Below are 22,799 nucleotides of genomic sequence, written 5' to 3'. Positions count from 1 at the left end.
TAGTAAATAAGGCTGCATCTGTTTCCTGACAATAGATTTCTTTGTTTATAAAGCCCAAATATGTAATTGTAAGAAGAGATTTAAGAATTTCACTGTACTTTTTCATGTAATTTGATTTTCACAAATTGCAATGCATTTTTTTCATTTTTTTCCTAACAGTCTCATTATCTATTAAATTATTTTTCTTAGAAATTGTTTTTCTTAATAGAGCCTTCTCTATTTTAATTGGAGGGAAACAACACTCATAGATTGTAATGCTGTGACTTAATGGGGTTATCTTTTTTCTCACTAGATCTTGGCATATACAGAAGGTCTGCATGGAAAATGGCTGTTCACAGAGATAAGATCAATCTTTTCTCGTCGTTATCTTTTGCAAAATACAGCCCTGGAGATCTTTATGGCAAACAGAGGTAATATGTTGCAGAAGTACATTGTTAAAAAGCTAACTTGCCCCCATTCTGATGTCATTTTTGAACATACCATATTGTTTCTATTTAGACCGGAACTGTAGTTTACCCTCTGCCCTGTTGACCTCATCGCTTGCATCTCGCCTATCATTCTGTGATTCTTATTCCTACCCCATCCTTTTTAGAATTATAGTAGCTCCTTTGTTTTCTTAGCTGTTTCACAAATTGGTGCAATGCTCTATAAGTACAAAGGAACAATGATTTAACTATTCAATCAGTTGTGGAGTTTCCATATCCTCAGCACTGCCTTGATTACATTTGGGACAGACAAATATGATCAAATGATTCATACAATTATTTTGTCTTTTATCAAACCTGAATCTATTTATTTAAAAAGTTAAAAATGGTATTAAGTTGTCCATTTTTAGTATAAACTAAGTTTTTGCTTGTAAATTTAAAATGGGCTTCATGAGATACATCAAGACAAGAAAGAAAGGCAAGTTGAACTTGAAGGAAAAATGATTGTGTTATCAGTTGAGCTGCCCAAGGGAAAATATATAAAACATGATGCCTTTGATACACTTCTATCATATATATATATGTATATACATATATATATATATATATATATATATATATATATATATGTAGCTTGATGGTTTCTTAATTGTTTGTTCTGTAGTCTCTATGATTTAAATCTCCACATAAGAACATATATTATGCCGGGCGGTGGTGACGCACGCCTTTATTCCCAGCACTTGGGAGGCAGAGGCAGGCGGATCTCTGGGAGTTCGAGGCCAGCCTGGTCTACAAGAGCTAGTTCCAGGACAGGCACCAAAGCTACAGAGAAACCCTATCTCAAAAAAAAATTGAACATATATTATATGCATACATGTCTCCCCTGTATAGTAGCATGTGTTCACAGAGAAAGAAGCACATTTAGGGAACAAGCTTTTGACATCCTTATAAGCTCCTTCACAATCCTCAATACTTTTTTTTTTTACTAATGCAAGCATTATTTTTCTATATAAATAATTGAGACATTACACTTTATTTCAGTCTGCATTCTCATTCAGAAGTAGTGGCAACCTTCCAGCATTTATCACTTGCTCATCCTCATTCACTTTCCTTTAGTGGAATTCTATAGATATCTTTGCATTTGTGTGTTTCCTGACAGTTCTCACCTAAGCCTAGGTATTCTGACATAGTGTACAGTCTCATATCCTTTGTCCTTTCCTCATATTTAGTATGATAGTGGCTATATACGGAAGTCTTATTTCGACACTACATGAACAATGTATGGCAGTAGAGCATACTTTGTGCTTACTGAGGGGCCTGTTTCTTATGTTTTAAGACTTGGTGGTAAATCCACTGTTTAAAAGTTACAGCAACATAGTAAATTTTTTACAACTTAAGTATTTTTGTCTGACCAAGCAGAAGACTGCCTTCTAGATGAGTTTGTAGAATACATGTGATTCTGATACTGCTAATATATAATTAAGATTTTTGAGATTAAAGAAATTAATATCTTGTAAAGTGTGTTATCTTATGACTATCATCTTTTTAAAGATAGGTAAGTATTTTATATGGCTTGCAAAATTGACATGTCAAATACATTTCCTTACTAGATGCTTCTACTCTTACCTTAAAAGAAATGATTAGAAAGCATTTTACATTTTCTTAAGAGCCAAACACAAATATTTCTGGTTGACATTAATATGTGGAGTAGAAATATTCAAATATTATAAAGAAAATTGCTTTCAAATGTCATTTCTGGATGTACAATGGATTATTTCTTAGCTATATTTGTAACTTTTAATGGAAGGTGGGTACTGTAAATTTTAAGTAGTTCTAAAAACTCCTGTTGAGGAACTGGAGCCATGAACATTGAATATGTATATTCACAGTTGTACCTGTATACTCACAGCTTCATGGTGTACACTGAGACAATTGTAAATACTGCTGAAACTCATGTGTGTGGCAATGGGATCCAGGGATGAAACAAGTACCACCTGTAGAAGATCGCTACTGCACTAGGAAGTTGTCCCAGTTGTATTTAATAGATGCCTGCTCTGAGAGTAAATATTCTAGTTTCCCAGAAGGATAGCATTGTAGTCTAACTTTTAAAAATCACTTGTAGTTGCTGTGATGTTCAACTTCCCAGACCCTGCCACAGTGAGGAAAGTGGTGAACTATCTACCTCGCGTTGGTGTGGGAACCAGCTTTGGATTACCTCAGACCAGGTACTGTTTTATTTGAAAAGAAAATAGGAAATATTCTTATTACAATCTTGTTAATTAACATATATTAATATTTGTATTTGTTTTGAAACATTACCTTTAGTTTTGTATCTTAATAAATGATGGCTATTACAGGTGTGTTTTATTGTTAGTCAACTGAATCATAATTTAAAAAATGCAGTATCTTTCAGAGAACATGTTTGAAAATACTACAAGAAAAAGTTTCTCTAGTTTTCCTAGGAGCATTTGTATGTGCACACATGCACATATATGTCAGAAGGTTTAATTCATGCTTCTTATTTTGGCCTATGGGGAAAAGGAATGTATTTCCATATGATACCACTATATTCTAATCAAAATGGCAAAAAAAACAGAAAGAGAGATAATATCCAAATATTAAGTATATTGTAAAATGATTGGAATGTGCATTACAAAGAATATAAATTAATACTGGCCCTTTGCAGACCCTTTGAAAACAAAGTAAAACTTTGCACCATCACATCCGAGGTGCTATCCCAACTGTGTTAGTCCTGGAAAGAGGTGCTGCAGATTCCCCCTCATGTTTACACAAAGGGTGTGCAGCAGTGTTCACTGAGCACAGTAGGCTCAATTGTGAACAAGTTCACCAGCAACAGGAGGATGAGTGAACTGTGCTGTGTTCATACAGTAGAACATGAAATGGTGAGAATGAAGGAACTACTGTCACGTGTAGCAGCAATGATGAATTTAGTAGTGGAAGCAAGAACAATCACCTCTGCTTATGCACTATGTTGAACCAATAAAGTTGCCTCTAGTTTCTAAGGTTATTGTCAGCTCACTAACTCATTTTTAGAGAGTGGTAGTTCATGAGTGTGTATTAAGAGACTTGTGATGCTGGGTTGTGGTAGTGCTAGCCTTTAATATCAGCATTCAGGAGCCAGAAGCAGGCAGATCTCTGAGTTCTAGGACAGCCAAGTCTACACAGAGAAACCCTGTCTTGCGGTGGGGGGTGGGGGGGAGGCTTTGGACATGCTGCTTATATTTCTTACCTGAGATGATGGCTGTCCAGTGTGTGTATCTTATAAATTTTCACTAAGAACATTCTTTGGCTTTATAGTAAAATAAATGCTTCAAAAATAATCCTTAATTTTATTACATTTAAAGAACTACTTTTTGGGGAGGGGTTCATGAAGGTTTCTCTGTAGCTTTGGGACCTGTTCTAAAACTAGCTCTTGTAGAGCATGCTGGCCTCAAACTCACAGAGATCCACTTCCTCTGCCTCTCGATTAAAGGTATCAAAGGCATGTGCCACCACCACCCAGCTAAGAACTATTTAATCACATTGGATTTTTTTTCTTGAATTTTTTGTCAACATATTTGGAATAACTTGAAACCATAATTTGGATTGATTTTTTTTTCTTTTAATTTAGTAGTCCTTTAGTGTTTTTATCAGGTCACTGATTTTTGTTTTTAAAAGAAGTGAGCCCAAAATTAGAATGAAGAAAATAATAAGGACCAAAGCAGAAGCAAATGATACAAATACTTGAAGATGATTAGAAATGATCAATGAAAGTTAAGACTTTATTCTTTTAAAAGGAGTCAGATAAACAAAACACCTTAGCTAGACAAAGGAAAAAGAACATTTAAACAATCCATGAACATAGAATAGCTTTCCAGTTATGTTTTGTTCAGTTTCGCCCATCAGTGTTTTCTAGTTTTCAGTATACAGCATATCTCATGGTATAGGATTTGGAGGAGTGGAGGAGTCTTCACAGTGGGCTGGTACGCTGGCTGTGTTGAATGTATTTCTTTCCGTAATTGATTCAGTGTCGATATAACTGAGTTAACTTATTTAAGGTAGAAGTATGAACACAGGAATTTTTTTAGTGATCAGCAAGTAGGAAGCAAAGAAAGCTAATCCTGAATGGCATGGTCTTTTGAAAAATTCAGTACCCAGTGATACACCTCATCCAACAAGGCCACATCTCCTAATCTTCCCAAATAGTTCCACCAACTAGGAACCAAGTATTCAAATATATGGCCATTCTTATTCAAATCACCACCAGGGGTTATAAAAGCTACCTTATAGTGGGGCATTGAGAGTCATGCATGGGAGAGAGACTTTCTAATCTGCTCTATGTTCCAGCCTTCAGAGAGCACCGAGGTTTGGAACTTTGTTCTTTCTGTCATGCCTTGGACCAGTTCTTGTGCTTCTGCCAGCTCCTGCGCTAGATATTCCTCGCCATAGGACTGAGAAGGGCAGAGATTTGGAACCTTATACAGCAAAGCTATAGCAAATTAATTTTTAGTATGTGACTAAAATAGTTGAGGAAAGTTTTATTACTGTAAACATCTTTATCTGAATAAGTATCTTAATCTGAGGCAGAAATGTCTCCTCTCAGTCTCCTAAGCTTTCTTCTTTTCAGCATTGAAGAACGAGCTAAATTCAAAGGCAATAAAATAACATGAAGAATAAAGGTTATAACAGAAGTATGTGGAACAAATAATAAAACAGACCAGTGAAATGATAGGCTATGTCTGACTTTAGTACCTATGAAAAAAGCAGACAGTATAAATAACAAAACAGAACTGAAAGATCTTGGAGCACATTGCTAGTGGCCATACCACAGTTGAAAGTGTTGGGAAGAAACACAAACTAGTTTATGCCGAAAATTGGACAGCTTATATACTTATAACAAGTAAAAAAATTGAATCATTAATTTAAAAAAATCTATCCATTAACAAAAATCCTATGACCTTTATCATAGTAGTGATAGCTGTAGTAGTGAATCTAAGCAGATGTTCAAAGTAGGATGGTAACAGCTCTTCACAAACTCTAGAATCCAGAGGATGATGCAGTGTTTCCTGACTCACTCTGTATGGGCAGTGCCACCTCAGTGCCAGAAGACAGACAACTATGGGCTAGTAACTTGTGGACACAGTCGTAAAATCCTTGACAAAGTTTAACAAACCAAATTCAACAGTATAAATACATTATTATCAAATGGCTGCCAAAACCAATTGATTTTCTTAGTAGATAAAGGGAAACAATTGGCAGATTCTGGCATGCATTCGTGACTGTAACACTGGACTGACTAGCAATAGAAAGATATTTGAACAACCTGACAAAAATCCCCTTTAAAGAAGAAAAACAGCACCTTCACAGCAAAAGCAGACATGTTAGCAAGGGGCCATAAGCACAGAAGGATTCTGAAAACTGTGAATTGCATTTCATACCCTGAGTAATAAATGTACATACAGTAGTGGGTGTCGCTTGTTAGAATATTTAACGGTCCCACTACTTTTGACAAGAGTTTAGACAGTTGGTAAAAGTCTAAAGGAAACTCAGTATACAGTTGATTAATTCATGCTCTAAGAATCTCTCCAAGGGAAATGAAAAGTATGTTCATTCTGTGATATGTGTGCATATCACAGTAGCATAAAACTAGAAATTTGAATGTAAATTAATTATATAAAATATATTTTCTGTGTTCATACAATAGAGTATAATTAAGCAATAAAAAAGATATCTAATCATGCAATCATTTTGTTCAGTCTTATAAAGCATTTTCTTGTGAGAAGAGGCCTGATACAAACTACAGTGCCATGTGCGATTATAGGAAATACCCAGGAAAATCAGGTTTACAGGAATAGAGAGTAGACTGGTAGGTGCTTATGCTTGAACTAGGAATGGGAATTAAGTGGAAATACAGAGACAGGAGTTTTGTTATAAAAATGTTTTATAGCAGATTGTACTAACAATACAAAACTATAAAATTTCCTCCAAAGCCTTTGAAATTTCTACTCTTAGAATGAATAATTTTATAATTTTGAATTATGCCTCAATAAATCTTTTCAATACATAATTACTTGGCTCTTGGTAATGGGAAGAACCGTGACAGTACAGACCTCTGAGACTTGGCAACAGGGTGTTATATTAGTCCTGCTTCTCACCCCTCATTTCCCACTGCTTATCTTTTGGCTAATTGTATCTAAGTATTTACATTTCTCTAACTTGATCTTCTAAGGAACTACAGTTGTTATTTTAAAAAAAAAATCACCTCAGTAGTTTCTTCTATCTTAATTCTACCCTACAAATTGCTTAATCTTGTCTTTCCTCTTGTTACAGTGTCTGAGAAAATATAATATTTAAAATTATAATGTTCAAGTTTCATCTTTAAGAGATAACTTTTAAACTTGATAGGCATGTGAATATAATTTTAGGCATTTTTGTGGATTCATTTATCATACTCTTTTAATCAACCTATACAGATTTTGAATATTACAGTGACATTATAGTGACAGTTTACCTGAACAAGCAAAATAGATATAATAGACTTATTGCTAGTCTGAATCATTTGGTATCTATTAATTTTAGATTGAAACATTGCTAATATTCATTGGTCTGACATGGATACTAATTTTCAGAATTATATGTTCCATTAAGAATATTGAATGAGCACAGATAGCTCATGATTTATTATTATAATTAATATTAAGTTAGTTTTATTTCAAATTCTCTTCTTTGAAGGCGTATTTCATTGTCCACTCCACGTCAACTATTTAAAGCTTCAAATATGACTCAGCGCTGGCAGCACAGAGAGATTTCAAACTTCGAGTACTTGATGTTCCTCAACACAATAGCAGGTGAATTAAGTGCACGCCTTGACTTATTTTATATAACAAGTGTCCATTGTGATGTGGTAGGTTATTTTTACTCTTGGCATAAGAGCTTATTTTTATTACTATTTGAATCTCTTATTAAGGTAGATGCCTAATGAGTTTTATAACTTTGTATATGAACGGTTGACTACTTAGAAATTAATTTTTTAAAAAAGAAAAAGAATTTACAGTTTTTAATACAAAATAGTACTTCTGTGAAGCAGTAGGAATGAAGAACAGTATAATTATTTAAGAACTGATTAATATATTAATATATTAAAATAAGTTTATGATGAAACAATGAGCTATTATAGATAAAGGAATATTTATGTTAAGACTCATATGTGAAAATATAAAAATTAAATGGCCCTTATAATATTTGTAATATTGAAAATCACCATTGAAACTGTTTCTTCGAAAAATAAAGAATTGAAATATTGTTATGCTATGCATCTAGAGTAAGCAAACAGGGAGTCTACTAGTGTGACATTTGGTCTTCGTTCCATTAACTGACATGGTATATGTTTGAGACATAAAAGATATACCAACAGAAAAAGTTATTTTTCTACTCCCAGAGTAATTACTTTGCTTACTAATATAAGTACAAGTTGAATGTCCCTTATTTGAAATGATTAGGACAAGAATGATTTCAGGTTCCAGAATTTCTCAAATTTTGGAATGTGTGCAGACTGTGAGGTAAGTATGTTTGATTCAAGTATTCAAATCCAATATGGCCTGAAAATAAAACTTCATACTTCAATACTGTAGGATTTCAGATTTTTGGATTAGAAATGCTTAAATGACTTAAAAAATATGTAATATGAGAATTTAAAATGCAAAGAGGAATGGAGATTATATTTACCCAGTAATTTGGAATAAGCAGGAAAATGAAGTTTTCACCAGTCAGATAAAGATGTTATTTTGACAAAAGAGGTTTTTGGGAGGTCAGAAGTTAGTTTATGTAAATCTAAAATCATAAGCAAGCTTATCAAATGTAGTGTTTGAAGTATATAGTATAGTGTTTGTAGAAAAGTCAACGTTATAATTTATGTTCTCAAATTTATATGAGTACATAAGGTGTATTACTCATAAAGATACGAGGAAATGAATGTTAGTTTGGCGACATTGAGATAGAGTATTTTCAGTCTGAGTTGGCAGGCAGGTCATAGGTTTGTAAAGGTTTTAAGAATATGTAATACTAGAGCTGTAAAAAATTAACTTGGAGGTTTTAGGTAATTGGTAAACTGGGGTAAAACTACTAGGTGGAAGGCAAAATTAGGGAGCAATTACCAGGAAATGTACTGAGGGCCTGCACTGGACAGATGACAGAGGCCTTTGCGAGACTAAGTTGCCATATGAATTCACAAGCCGCAGTCCCCTGGCATACAGCTGACTCAGATGTTAGGTAAGTGAGGAGAGACTGTTGGAATAACCTTGATGGTTTCTGACCTGTAGGTGGAGACTGCTCGTTTGTTCCCAGCCGCCCTGACCCGAAATCACACAGAAACTATTAATTACAATCACTTAGGCTTCCCGTTAACTAACTCTTACATCTTAAATTAACCCATTTTATTGTTTTGTGTATCACCACAATGCTGTGGCTTACCGGGTAAAGGTCCGGTGTCTGTCTCCTTCAGCAGCTACATGCTGTCTCCTTGGCTCCACCTACTTTCTCTCTATATGTTTGGATTTCCCACCTGACTTTATTCTGCCCTGCCATAGGCTCAAAGAAGAACATAAACTCTAGGAGCACTTACCTTAATTTGAGGATGTTTTCAGCATTACTAGCCATACGATTTGGGGGAAGCCCTTAGCCTTTGGGCCTCAGTGTTTTCATGAAAAATGTGTGCTATACTATTGATATTAGTTTCACAGTGCGATTGCAAAGGCCAAATGAGATAACACAAAATAACATTAAATACAATGATTTGCACACAGATTACTAGTTTTTCTTGTTATTTTGATAATCTTTCATGCTTTACACCAAATAAAAGTGATATTTTCTTCTTTACCAGGACGGGGTTATAATGACTTAAATCAGTATCCTGTGTTTCCCTGGGTCATCACTAATTATGAATCAGAAGAATTAGATCTTACCTTGCCAAGCAACTTCAGAGATTTGTCCAAGGTAATGTTTTAGTAATTATCTGAAGTATATATATTTGCCTTTTATTTAAAAACAAGTTAGATTCATTTTAGTATGTTTTAAAAATCTTAAAATATCATTTTACCTTAAGTACATGTTTTATCTTTTAAATACATTTATGTTATTTAGCTTTAGATTTAAAAATAATGTTTATAATAAACTCAATGACAAGTTAAAAAAATTATTGTACTCATTCTTCCATAAGCATTCAAGGAAACATTGTCCTCCATTAGGACCTTCTGAGGGCTTTTGTAGTTAATAAAGCAAATAAGAAGTTATGAACAGAACTCTCTTAGCAAACAAGGGACTTCCTGCCTCAGGTTGCCATGGCTGTCTCTTGTCCTCTGGTAATTCCTCAAACATAAGCATGTGGGTCCTCTTTTTATATTTCAAAACTCACTATGTAAATCAGACAGATCTCAAACTCAAGCTATGCTCCCACAGCCTCAAGAATGCAGGGATCGCCGGGCGGTGGTGGCGCATGCCTTTAATCCCAGCACTCGGGAGGCAGAGGCAGGCGGATCTCTGTGAGTTCGAGACCAGCCTGGTCTACAAGAGCTAGTTCCAGGACAGGCTCCAAAGCCACAGAGAAACCCTGTCTCGAAAAACCAAAAAAAAAAAAAAAAAAAAAAGAATGCAGGGATCACAACCAAATATAGGTGATCCTCTTTAAATCTGATTGTAACTTCTGCAGTTCCTATCACTAACCCTTCTTGGTTTCTCCCTGTATACAGGAAGTCTTCCAAAGTTCAGAGCTTAGCTTCTCAGCCTTATGTCACGTCTTTATTTTCTTGTGGCCTGCCCTCATCTTGAAGTCCTTCCCTCGGTCCCTTCCCTGAGAATTTCCTCTCTCCTCTCACGGTACTTCCGTATCTCCCATTGTGCATCTTCTTGTTCCTGATGCGGAATTCTCGTTCATCACTGCCTTCCTACTGCCTTCCCAGTATGTGCAGATCAATAACTGTGTGGTAACCTCTCAGAACGTCAGATTTCTTCTTGCTCTTAGCACTGCCTTTCTTCTCAGCAGAAAGCCTAGATTATCCTGACTTCCACTCTCAGGTAGGGAATCACTACCAGGTTTCTGCAGAAATGCTTTTATGGAGAAAGTTCAGCAGTCACCCATCCAATTTCCTTCACAGTGTCGTATTCATTCGTCCTAGACGTGGTGCATATTGGGAAAGCTGGAGGGTCACCCTAGTCCATCTAAAGACAGTGACAGCGATGCAGCCATTGACATTTCCTCTTAGTGAACAGTAGCATTTGGGATATGGCCGTTGTCTGTTCTGTGCAGCAACTTTTCTCTGCTGTTGTGCCCATCTTTGTTCAAATCTAGTCCTCAAATGCCTCATATTTGCCTCTTGTATCTTTGCTCTTCTTTTTCTAAAAATATGATAGTCCTGTGAGTGAAACCCGTGCTGATCAAGACATGAGTCCAGCACCCGTGTGAAAACTAGGTGGTATGCACCTGTAACCTTTGTGCTGTGGTGTAGAGACGAGCAGATCCCTAGGGCTTGCTGGCCAGCTGCTCTAGCCAAACTGTGGGCTCCAGGCTCAGGGAGAAACACTAATTTTAAAAAGTGGAATGAAAAAGCAGTTAAGCAAGCCATTTTGTTGTCAACCTCTGGCCTCCAAGCAGTCAAGTGTGTTTGATATGTATGTGTGTGCATGCATGCAAACAAAAATATTTAGAGTATGATACAGTGGCTTTATTGTTCTTAATTCTTATCCCTTCGATTATAAAGGTATCCATTTTGAGATATTTATGAGAAGTTTACTCTTAGTTGAGAAAGGAATACTTCTTTAAAAAAATGCTTTCAGGAAGAACTGCAAGTACACCAAGATCAGTACTGGGGAACATTAAGCTACAACTGCATACCATAAAACTATTTCCTTTTCTATAAAGCGCCGGTTGTTCAGATCTTTCAAATGTCATTCAGGTTTATGAGAATGGAATTCTACCAGTGCTAACTGCCTTCATTAAATATTAATGAAATTAGTGAATTTAAAGTTAACTACATTATTTTAAATGAAATAATCAAGCGCATTACACATTTAGAAATTGTACTTTGTATCTATAAAAAGTGCGATTTACTTAAAAACTGCCTTATTCCTTGGAGTAGAAAGATCTCCTGAAACTCTAAGCAATACATGTCTAAATTTTTGCTTATACATACATTTATAGGAGCATGTATTATATATAAATAAGTTCTATGTATACAAATGGTGATTATGTTAGAATTATATTAAAATTTGTCCCAAAGCAGGCATTACTATTTGTTTAAATAAGCTTCTGAAATCTGGGAAAACATAGTGTGCAAAGCATAATTTAGAGCATAAACAGATGTTATGCTATTGCTAAGTAGATAATGTAGCCTGACTGGCTTTAAAATGTATCAAATTATTTATGTCCATTTAATTTCCCCAAAGCTGGTTTTCAAAGGAGTTTTAGTGCTTTGGCATAGAGCTACAATTTTATTTGGTAATCTTTCCCATTGTTACACAGGGAATTTTCTTCCTGATGCTGAATTAATATAATCAACACCCTTTCTTCTGAATTCTTTTTGTGATCAATCTTTTAGCACAGAAAAAGTGTGAATGGAGCAGTTAAAAAAAATGTCTTCTTAGAAATGAAGGAATATTGAAAATTGGGAAAAACCAAGAATTGTCAAGAAACAAGAAAATACTTTATTTTTTATTAATTAGAATTCATAGATTGAAAATGAAGGAAGTGCTAAGAAGAGTTTGAGAAAAAGAACAAAGAAAAACCCTTTTTTACCCTTGGAGTGCAAAGATGTGGTGTGCTGTTATGTCCACTGGGCACATACAGAGGAGCTGCGTGCTAGATGGAGGACCACAGCTCATAACGTGCTTTCCCGAGTTTACCTTCCAAAGACTTGGGGGAAGTAAGCTAGTCTTAAAGTCCGGTATCAGCTCTGAATTCACTGCTTTTATAACCTGTTACAATGCTGTTACTCACCCTCTGTAATCTACAGCTCCCAGTGCTCTTGTTCAGTTGCTGTTTCTCACAAGGGAGTGTGCAGAGCCGACAGAGGACCAGATGAAAACGCAGCAGATTTTGTTTACTCATTGCTGAGTAGCTGCCGATTGTATTGGGTGGTTCTCATCCCTCCTCTGCCATGGTAGATTGGTGTGTATATTTTTATGTATGAGATACGTCTCTCTAACATGCACATTTACCATACAGTGAACATCTTGACCTGGAATTGACTACCGACATTTAGCTGCTGTTGATCAGACAGCACTTCTTTATCTCTTTAAGTTTTAAGTGCTGTTTCTGACGAATGCCAGTGCTTTCAGTCTGCCCTGTAACAGATACACCAGGAATCAATATACCATCTCCATGTCACAGAGGGGGAAGAATGCATTCGGGTGGTGGAGATCAGTGCTCAAACAGTTTGGGCATAACAGCATTTATTTTGTTTTCTATTTATTGAGATTTACTGAAACCAAAGGAATTCAATCTATAGGAAAGGCTTTATAATGGAAGAACAACAGCTAATTGATCTTAAATTGTTTTAAAAGTATAATGCAGGAAAATAAATGGCTGATGAGATACATCCAGAATTTTTACTCCTTGTATCAAACATGGGTGCTGTTGCCATTTTGATCTTAGAGATTATAGCATAAATTGTTTCACTTGATGTTTGGGAGTTGTAGTCTGGTCAGTATAAAATGGTGTCAGAGCAGTTCAGGATTTATTTGTAGGAGTGTGAGGGAGGCTCTAGGAGTTGCTTTCCCCAGGAGCATGTACATGTCCTGTCTTCCCTGTCCCCCAGTATTAGCAGAGTGGGAGACTAAGATTGAGTGAGGTGCCGGAGGTCCCAAATCACATTTTCTTCATGCAGTAATCTCAGGTCTGTCCCTATCTGGAGAACTCAGGTAGAACCAGAAGCAGTAGTTTAGATTGAATAGTTACGTTACATCCATTTCCTTCCCAAGTTCATTTGCCTTTCTTTTTGTGTTGGTAAAAATGGCAATGGATATAGTTCTTGGAAAAATACAAGAAGCTTCTGATGCTAGAACACCATGTGCAGCAGAAGAAAGTTATCACTAAAGACAGAAAGCCTTGGGGACTGAACAGTGAAAGTGCCAGGCCCTGATACTGTCCCGCTGTCCAGTTTCTCCAGACATCTGTGCCAGTCCCGCACAGTGAGACAGGGTTGTGTTGCCCTTTAGACATACTGATGGAGCAAGAGAAAAGAATCTAAAAATGTTAGCATCTTGGGTTTTCATTCAGTACCCACCTGGTTTACCTTCCTGAAAACCCACAGGAACACACAGCTTGTGCTCCACGTATGCCTGCTATCCTAGCGCCTCATTTTAAAGAGTGAGTTGTAGCTAGAAGGTAAACATTTAAACACAGCCTACTGTGTGAAAGGGTGACAAAGACTACAGCAGCCAGAAAGGTGTAAAGAACAGCCGCAAGAGGAGGCACGAAGCAGCAGGAGCGCCTTAATAAGCAAGGATGTGTTAATTATCATTAATAATAACTATTCAAATTAATCAGGTTCATATTGAATTATTAACTATGTAAATAGTTATTGATTATTTGAATTGTTGCTTGTTCAGTGTTTATATTAGTTTAAACTATGGTTATGTAACTTCTCAGAACTTAATGCCAAGTTCATCAAAGTACAAATAGAATTGTCTGTGTAGAGTACTTAAACAGACTTAGATTCCTCCTAGGGTTTCTTTCTGGTAAAGTTTTAAATGACTCTAACAGAGGTTAACCCAACACTTAATTTAAGCAGCTTCTGAAGACAGTCTTTCTCAACATTTGTCAGAAAATGATAAACTGAAGTAACTGAAATGGATTTCGGTTAATATTACTGTCAGGGTATGGCTAATCCTGACGTACCCCAGAGCGCCCTGCCAGCCATCAATCCTGCTCCAGGCTACGTATTCCTTCCCGACCGTGCTGCCCTGCTCTGGGTGGAGCCACAGTTTATGACAATTTATAAATGATTGGTTTTATTTACATAGCATTAATAGTTTTATCCAACAGTGTTTTCTACTTTCCTAGTTTAGTTTTTAGTTCAGAGTAGGGAACACCTGTTATTAATTTATGTTAAACTTGTTATCTAACACTTGGGAAATATTTCAGTTCTTTAAAAAATAACGTACCATCATTCTGATTTCAGGCAGTTTGTTTTGAGACAGGGTCTTGCTAAATAGTTATTTCTGCCCTGGAACTCAATATGTAGAATAGGCTGACCTAACTCCAAGATCCTCCTGCCTCTGCTTCCTAAGTGCTGGAATTAAAGGCATGGGCTACCACACCTAGCTGTGTTCTATTAATTATGAATGGCATGCAGTATTTCTTATAGTGGAAAATGTAATAAATTGTCTCTTACTCTTTTGTTCAGTTTTTTTTTTCATTTTTATTGTTATAAAGCCCAGTCATTTGAATAACAATTATTTAATATTTACTTGGTGCTTTTTTGTGCATTATTCTGAGGATTGTGTTCAAAACAGTAGTGAATGAGATCATCTACCACTGAAAGACTTTTCATACAGATTCCAGGTTATATCACAACAATTATAGAAAACCTATTTTTTACACAACTTAGCTTTTAGAATAGTAATCTTTGAAAATGTGATTGTACAGTTTGGAATTTGAACCAAGCTTTTGAAAGTAGCAAAGGATAGTTTCTGTAAGCATGTCATTACCTCAGGATAAAAACTATACTAAACAGTAGAGTATCAAGTTATTTTAAGTGTAGGAAGAAACAAAAATTATGTGTTTTACTGGAAATAGATTTTGGTAAGCTATACTAACTTTGTTACTTTTAAAATTAGTTTAATGATGTCAGTGATTTGGAGAAGTTAAAGATTTACTGTGATATATTCTGAGTGGTAACTTTATAAAATATAGAGTAACTAAAACACATTAATAACTATCATAACTATTCAAAGTGTAAATTTTTCATACTTAATAGCCCTTATGACTGTGCTATTCCCTCTTTAGAAGAAATCCTAGAATGTAATCTTGTAGGTAGTTAAAAATATAAAAATTTAAGTCACTTTATAGCCTGAAACTCTCTCTTAAAAAATTCAAGAAGAATATGAAAGAATAATAAGAAATTATTAGTGTAAGTTTCAGGCATTGTTGTATAAACATAAAAAGAAGATAAAAGTAAGTCAGTGTTAAAAATAGAACATTTTTCTGAGTGTTCCTAGTGGAAAGAAAGATAAAGATGTGGCAGTTACATCAAGCCTGCAGACTTTGGTGGAAACTCTGGATTCATTGCAGGAGGTCTGGGAATTCAAATAAATGCGTGTTGGGAAAAAGAGAAGAGATGCAGAGAGGCTTCCTTAAAAATGTTGGGAGCTACTGATCTGAATCATCTGTGACCTAATGGTGTGAGCCAGTGGTGATAATTGGCTAGAAACATTGAATCATGCACCATTATTCTCTTATATTGTGCTTATTGGTGTTACTTTTTTTTTTGTCTAGAATATGTTAGAGGTACAAAGTTAGGGGTTGAAGTTCTTATTTTATTCATGTAAGTCCAACTTATTGTAATGACTGTGAAGTTTGACCTGCAGGATGACTTGCTACCAAGTCATCTAACTTAATTAGATCCCTGGGACCCATGTGGAAGAAGGGGAGAACTGAGTCCTGCAAGATATCTTCTAACCCCCACACATGCCGAATGACATGTGTGCACCGTGGCACACCAGCACACCTCTAACACATAAACATAAGAATGTCTTTTTTAAAAGCATGTCTTAGATAGTCCTGGTTGTTTTTCTGGAATTGGTTGACCTTGTGTGTGTAGTTCTTCTGGATTCTGTTTTGTCAAATACATGTCTATCCTTCTGTGAGTGCCATTCATTCTGTCTTAGTTACTTTACGTTTTGCAGTATGTTATGAAAGCGGGCTATGTGACTCTTTCAACTACAATCTTTTTCAAAATTAGCAATTCTGGAGTTTTTGTTTTTGAGAATTAGTTTGTCAATTTCTAATTTTTAAAAAAATTTGCAAGGTTTTTTGTAGGGGCTACATTGATATTTAGGTCATTTTTGGCAAAATGTAATGTATCAGCAATATTGAATTTTGTAATCCATGAATGTTATATCTTCCATTTGTTTAATTATTTTTTTTACTGAAAATGCAGTAATTTAGACTTATTTAAGTATTTTCAGTTATGTCCCATTTTTTCATATATTTTACATCAGATATGGATTGATGTGTTCCCAAATAAAACATTTAAAGGGCTCGAGAGATGTCTCAGAGTTTAGGAGTACTGGTTGCTCTTCCAGAAGATTCAGGTTCAATTTTTTTTAAAGATAACATTTAAGCCCTAAACTCTTAATCTGGTACTTGTGAATATACTTTTTGTGTAAATGAGGTCTTCATGGCTATATAACACTAAGTTGTGGTCATTAGAATGGGTCCACATCTAACGTAAGTGATGTTGATGAGGAGATGAGGACACCTGGCAAGCAGGGAGGGAGCTCTGTGATAGCAAAAGTCGGGTTTGGGGTTATGCTGCCAAGGAGGCTCTTCTTTGAGAGGCTTCAGAGAGATCATGTCCCTGGCCCTGACAACAGCATCATTTGAGTTTTCTGTAACCAGATGGTGATAAGTTTCTACTGTTTGAAGCCACTATACTTTGTTGCAGGAGTCCCAGGAAACTAACACACACACACACACACACACACACACACACACACACACACATACACACACTTTAAAATTATGTTTTCCTAATAAACATATTTGTGTATCTGTTTTCTTACCTTACACTTAGTAGCAAGTGTACTGCTCTTTCTGATATGTGTATGGCAATGTTGTTTCAGTGACTCCTTACAGTATCTTCTTTCCATCTTTAAAACCCAACCTATGTGCTTACATTTTAACAGTACTTTTTGTAGAGAGTATCTAATACTATGTGGTTTTATATTTAATCTTACATTCTTCTCTACATTTTAATTTCAATATTGATATCATTTATACTTAATGATAATTTTGATATGGCTTGCTTCATTATTGTGTGTGTGTGTGTGTGGTTTATGCACATGTGTGTGTTTATGTGTGTGTGCATGTTTGGACCATCAATGTCAGGTGTCTTCTGTCATTCTCCTTCTTATTTTTTAAGACAATGTTTTAGTGACTTTGGAGCTCATGGTTGGGCAGCATGCCTCTGGGCACGTCCTGTCTGCCCCACCAGACAGAGATCCCAGGTGCATTCCACTATACCCAGATCCGTGTGTGGGAAGGGTCTGACCTCTTGTGCTTATGCTCATGTGGCAACATCCGAGCCAGTTCACCAACCCTTCTGCAGGTTTTTAAAAGCCTTTTTTTTTACATTTTTTATTGATTTTTATTGAGCTCTACATTTTTATCTGTTCCACTCCCTGCCTCTTCCCTAAAATCCTTTCTATTTTTAAATTTTGCTCCTTTATTTCTTGTTTCCCGTCATCTGCCATTTTCTAAGTTATTTGTACAATTCTGTATTGTCTGGGATAGGAAAAGATTACAGAGTGAGATACGATTATCTTCCAGCTAGAAATGTGTGAGGTGCTGCTTCTGTGAGCAGTGTGTGTAGAGTTCCATCTAATCCATGAGGCCACTTGAGCTCTTTGCTGTTATCTTTAATACTGCACAGGCTTGTGTTTCTGTATGCCCGATGGTGCTGGGAGTACTTCCTCAATTTTCCTGTCCTTTCCTTCATTAGTTTTTGTGAACCTATACCCTAGAGATATTTTCTTTCTATATTTTTTTTTCCTCTACAAGTAAACCTATTAGTGCTAACTAGTAACTGCCAGGCTATGGTGGTTAGAGTTTGTCAGTTCCGAGCCATATGCAGTGTTAAGCATTCCAGTCTGTGTGTTCTCCAGAAAGACCTTTTCAGCTTTCTGGATTCCAGCTTTCATGCCATCCAAACTGCTTTGCATCTGTGACAGATCTTGAGCAGGGAAGATTTTCTCAGTCTGTCTCCAGGATAGTTCTCTTACTTAAAACTTTTATCCAAGAGAGAATTTTTGGCATTCTCCAAAGTGAAGGGTTTTGCTTTGACCCTCTTTCAGAAGCAGTGTGTTTGCCTTCCACCCTCCTGTAGTAGATTCTTCTCCTTTTCCTCCATTTGCCCAGGCTCTTGGTGATAGAATCAGCATCCTCCCTGGCAGCTTAAGGGATGGGTCTCATGTATGAAAAGAGTTAGTATTAGTGAAGATGTTGTGTACCTAATCCCAGGAGCAGTAAGTCACATCCTCTGTCAAACTGAGGACTTCTCTATGATCCCCTGTCTGTATGTGCTATGCTCTGCACCCTGTACAGACCCATGGGGGGGGGGGGGGGACAAAAATGTGAATGCACTTGTCTTGGAATCTACCAAATTTTCTAAACTGGTATATTCACTCAAACCAGGTATTTTAAGAATCTTTTTATATTTGTGTTGGTACTCTCTTCCTTTGTCAATATTTTATACTTCTGTACAACCTCTCAATTGAGAATCTTGTAGTTTGGTAGATTCAGTTCACTTGGTTATTTTCTACCTTAGTTCTCTACAAGGATCTTAAGAATAGTTAGCATTTTATAGTCTTTTTCTTAGTAGAATAAGGACAGCTTTCTCCCAACCTCCTTGTTTTAAAGAAAGTTTCACTGTGTAACCCAGGCTGGTCTTCCTGTCTTAGACGCCCCTGGATGCACCCCACCTCACAGGTGCAGAGCAACCTTACCTTGGTGGTTTCTAATTCTAAGAGAAAGTGGCATTGTTTTCTATGACAATGAAATTGTCATGACTTTCTAGTGTGACCTCCCATGAATGTTCTCTGTCACTTAGATAAATCCTGTTTGTGAGGCTTTGAGTCTCTGAAACATCCACAGAGGATGATGTTTTGAACACTCATTCCTTAGCTAGTAATTCTGTTTTGAAAGGCCATTGACCATTTAGGAGGCAGAATCTGAGTGGCCTTCGAGGGTGGTATCTGTCTCTGGTTCCTGGGGCTCTGTGCTCTCTGATCCTGTGTGATGTGAACAGCCTCCACCACATGCTCCTACCACCACAGTGGGCAAGAGAGTTCTTAATAAATTTTTCTACCTTAAGTTCTTTCTGTCAGATGTGGCATGGTGATGGAAGACCAATTGATACCCCATGAATATTTGACAGCTCCATCTTCTTGTGGTCCTGCATTTTATGTACTGCTCACCCCAGAATCAGAATGAACCATTTCCTAAGGAGCCCAGTTTCCTTTCAATGGGAAATAGTCAACTCAGCTTTAAAAATATAAATTATTTTGGAAACAAGTTTACTATTTTCATTCTCAGAATTCTTACCTTAGTGTATTCTTTGACATTCACATATTTTAAAGTAACTTTTATCATGATCTAAAATTATGACAAGTTTGGAGTCATTTTAAAAGGTTCATCATCTGGAAGAAAGACTGAGATAGCGCTTACAATGTTATATTGTCTTTCATAAGTGGTTATAATTTAAATATTGATGTTAAATAAAAATGTAAGTGCTCCCTATTGAAATTTTGTATCAGTGCATGAAAAACACAGGCAAATATAAGTAGCCATTTTTTTTAAAAATTGCTTCTTTCTGAATTTAACTTTATAATGGAATAACTGGTAACAGTACTTTAAGGTGTTTCATTATTCAGCCCACACCCATCATAGGCGATGGATGGAATCTTTTGTTGCCTCTTCTTTTTTTGTTTGTTTGTTTGTTTTTGTTTTTTTTTTTTTTTTTTTTGGTTTTTCGAGACAGGGTTTCTCTGTGGCTTTGGAGCCTGTCCTGGAACTAGCTCTGTAGACCAGGCTGGTCTCGAACTCACAGAGATCCACCTGCCTCTGCCTCCCGAGTGCTAGGATTAAAGGCGTGCGCCACCATCGCCTGGCACCTCTTCTTTTTTTAACTTCTAACTTAATTAATTACATTGCCTCTAGGTGTGGTGAATTGGTCACAATATCTAAAGAAACAGAACCAATAAGTGATATCTATGTCAATATCTTTATATCCAAAAAAGAAAATTAAATGCAAATTTTAGGTATTGGTGATCATTCTAACATATCACTTTGTACAGGAAATTAAGATAAATTTTGGGTAGTACTTGTGAATTTATTCGCCATTCTTTTTACACTCCTCTTGCAGTAGGGTAAGTTACTCATTTTGCAGTTGTGGGTGTTCTCTCTGTGTGTGTGTCTTTCAGTCTACTGAGGTCCCGAATAGATCATTGTCCTTTAGAGGAGCATGAGTAGGGCTCCTGGGGTGGATCATTTTAGTAGCCAGCTTCCATTTGATCCCTCGGCCTGAGGACTGCCTTAAGGATAATGTTGTTTGCCCATGCTTGCCAGGAGTAGGCTTGTTCTGGCAATGTGCTACTCTGATCAATTTTCTATCAGGTCTCTCATTAGTCACGATCAACCCAGTAAGTGTTATTAACATTTGCTAGTTTTATGTATGATCTAATAGCTATCCATGAGCCGTGAGAATTACTAGGATCTCCTCTGTTCCAACTATTGCGTTATTGTGATTATCTGATTATCTGGCTAAACTGATAATAATTGCCACATCTCTCCTGGAAGCCAGTTATTTAACTACTACCCAATAATGGATTGTCTCCTTGTTTGGTATTTGAAGTATCCTAGTACTTTTAAAATGCATTACAACTCAGGTTGTTTTTTAAAATATAATATTTTATTCTCTGAAAATTTCATGCTTTGATTTTTCATTCAAATTTCATATTTTGATTATGTTTACCCCCATTCCTTCCTGGGCAATTCACATATTCCAACCTCTCTCGGTTTCATTTCTTCTTCTTCTTTTTTTTTAATGACCCAAAGTCTTATTTGCACCACTAGTATACTCCCTAGGCATAGGCCTACCCACTGGAGCATGGTCAACCTATGAAGATTCATAGCCTTAAAGAAAACTGATTCTTCTTTTCCCAGCAGCCCCCAATGGTCCAGTAGCTCCATAGTTACTGATACAACTCAGATGCTTATCTGTAGTTTGGCACTTTTAGCTTGTATGCTATAATCTGATTACTTTTAATATTGGGATGGGCAGAGGGGTGGCTTGCATGTACCGCCATGTGTCAGTCTTATTTTGTATATGCCCTCTATTCCTCTTTGCTGTATGTGCCAGACTACTTGGCTTTGAGCTTCCTGGGCTGCTATTGTATCTGTCTCTCCTCTGTAGAGTTGTGCTGTGGTTGCAGGTTCATGAACCTCTGTGTCTAGCTTCACATGGGTGCTTGTATCCCAACCTGGGTCATTAGGCGTGCACAAAAAGTACTTAGCTACTAAGCCAACTTCTTCGCCCTAGATCTAAGTGTTATATTGATGTTTAACATTTCCCCTAAAATATAATAGTTGGTCCAAATGAACAGTAACCTATTCTTATTCATCTTAAGCCCCCTTTCCTTGGCTAATTTTGTTATTTGGCAATGTATTGCCTATGTAAACTGTTGAACTATTCAGAGCTATCAACCTTGATTCACCCTGTAGGTAGATTATTTGATTTTAATTGTCTTAAATGGTTCTGAAAATGAATAGTTGCATTTATATACAAATGAACATTTTTAGCAACATTGGAACTCTTTTGCCTTTATTATTTTCATAATTACTTTAAAATATTCTTTATAAATTATATCTTGGTTTTTGGGCAGTTCTTGGCATTTCGCTCAGTACTAGCATTGTTCATCTGCATTATGTTCATCAGTTTATGTGTCTTTTTCAGAAGCGTAGTCCTGCAATACCAGCTGAGCAGAATAAAGCAGATCGTAATGGCATCACTCCTGAATCGGCACTCTGAATATTTGAAATTATTTGAATTCTCCATAGGACTATCAGTAAACTGAAACACTTTATTTTCCCAGGGTGTCTTTATTCAGTTGAAAGGGGTAGTAGCAGTGTATAATAATGCGCCATGGAAGCCGTGTAAACAGTGTTTGCAGGGGATTAAAAATATCCCCGCTACTTGAAAGCAAAAGTGCTTATTTGTTAACTCTAAACGCTATAAAAGCAAGCTGATGGAATTTTTTCCCTTGACAATGTTAAATACAGTCTAGGGTGTATGAAGATAAGTGCCGAGCTATCCCGGTCATGTACAGCATGTGACAAAAATCCTACCAGCCAAGACTGTGCAAAAATGATGAGCAGGCTTGTTACATTTGTCATCTAGATACAAAACATGCTAGAACTAGAATAAAGCAGTTGTGCTTCCTACAGTGCAGTGTGGCCTGAATAACAAAGATTCTTTGTTTCTTTTCTTTCCGAGAAGGGTGGGGACCCCTGAAAGGCGGATGGGATACAGCCAGAATAACCATGGTGTTTTTTTAAAATCTTGAACCACATATAGATTTCTGCTCTCATTTGTGTTCACTGGT

At 36.3% G+C, this 22,799-nt stretch overlaps 1 protein-coding gene across 5 annotated transcripts in view; it reads left to right on the top strand.

Moving 5' to 3' along the window:
* The window catches only part of Lrba (LPS responsive beige-like anchor protein), a 478,937-nt gene that overhangs the window by 330,470 nt on the left and 125,668 nt on the right, over positions 1 to 22,799 (top strand). For all 5 annotated transcript variants that reach the window (XM_041659437.1, XM_041659438.1, XM_041659435.1 and 2 more), the window contains exons 41-44: positions 293 to 410; positions 2,548 to 2,650; positions 7,158 to 7,273; positions 9,304 to 9,416. In XM_041659437.1, coding sequence (XP_041515371.1) covers positions 293 to 410; positions 2,548 to 2,650; positions 7,158 to 7,273; positions 9,304 to 9,416 — 450 coding nt within the window. The remainder of the gene's footprint in view (positions 1 to 292; positions 411 to 2,547; positions 2,651 to 7,157; positions 7,274 to 9,303; positions 9,417 to 22,799) is intronic.

The sequence above is a fragment of the Microtus oregoni genome, unplaced genomic scaffold (assembly GCF_018167655.1).
Source record: "Microtus oregoni isolate MIOR12 unplaced genomic scaffold, Mior012 000010F_ref0000083, whole genome shotgun sequence".
Taxonomy (NCBI): domain Eukaryota; kingdom Metazoa; phylum Chordata; class Mammalia; order Rodentia; family Cricetidae; genus Microtus; species Microtus oregoni.
Note: the sequence above shows the minus strand (reverse complement) of the source record. Positions and strands in the feature narration are given on the sequence as shown.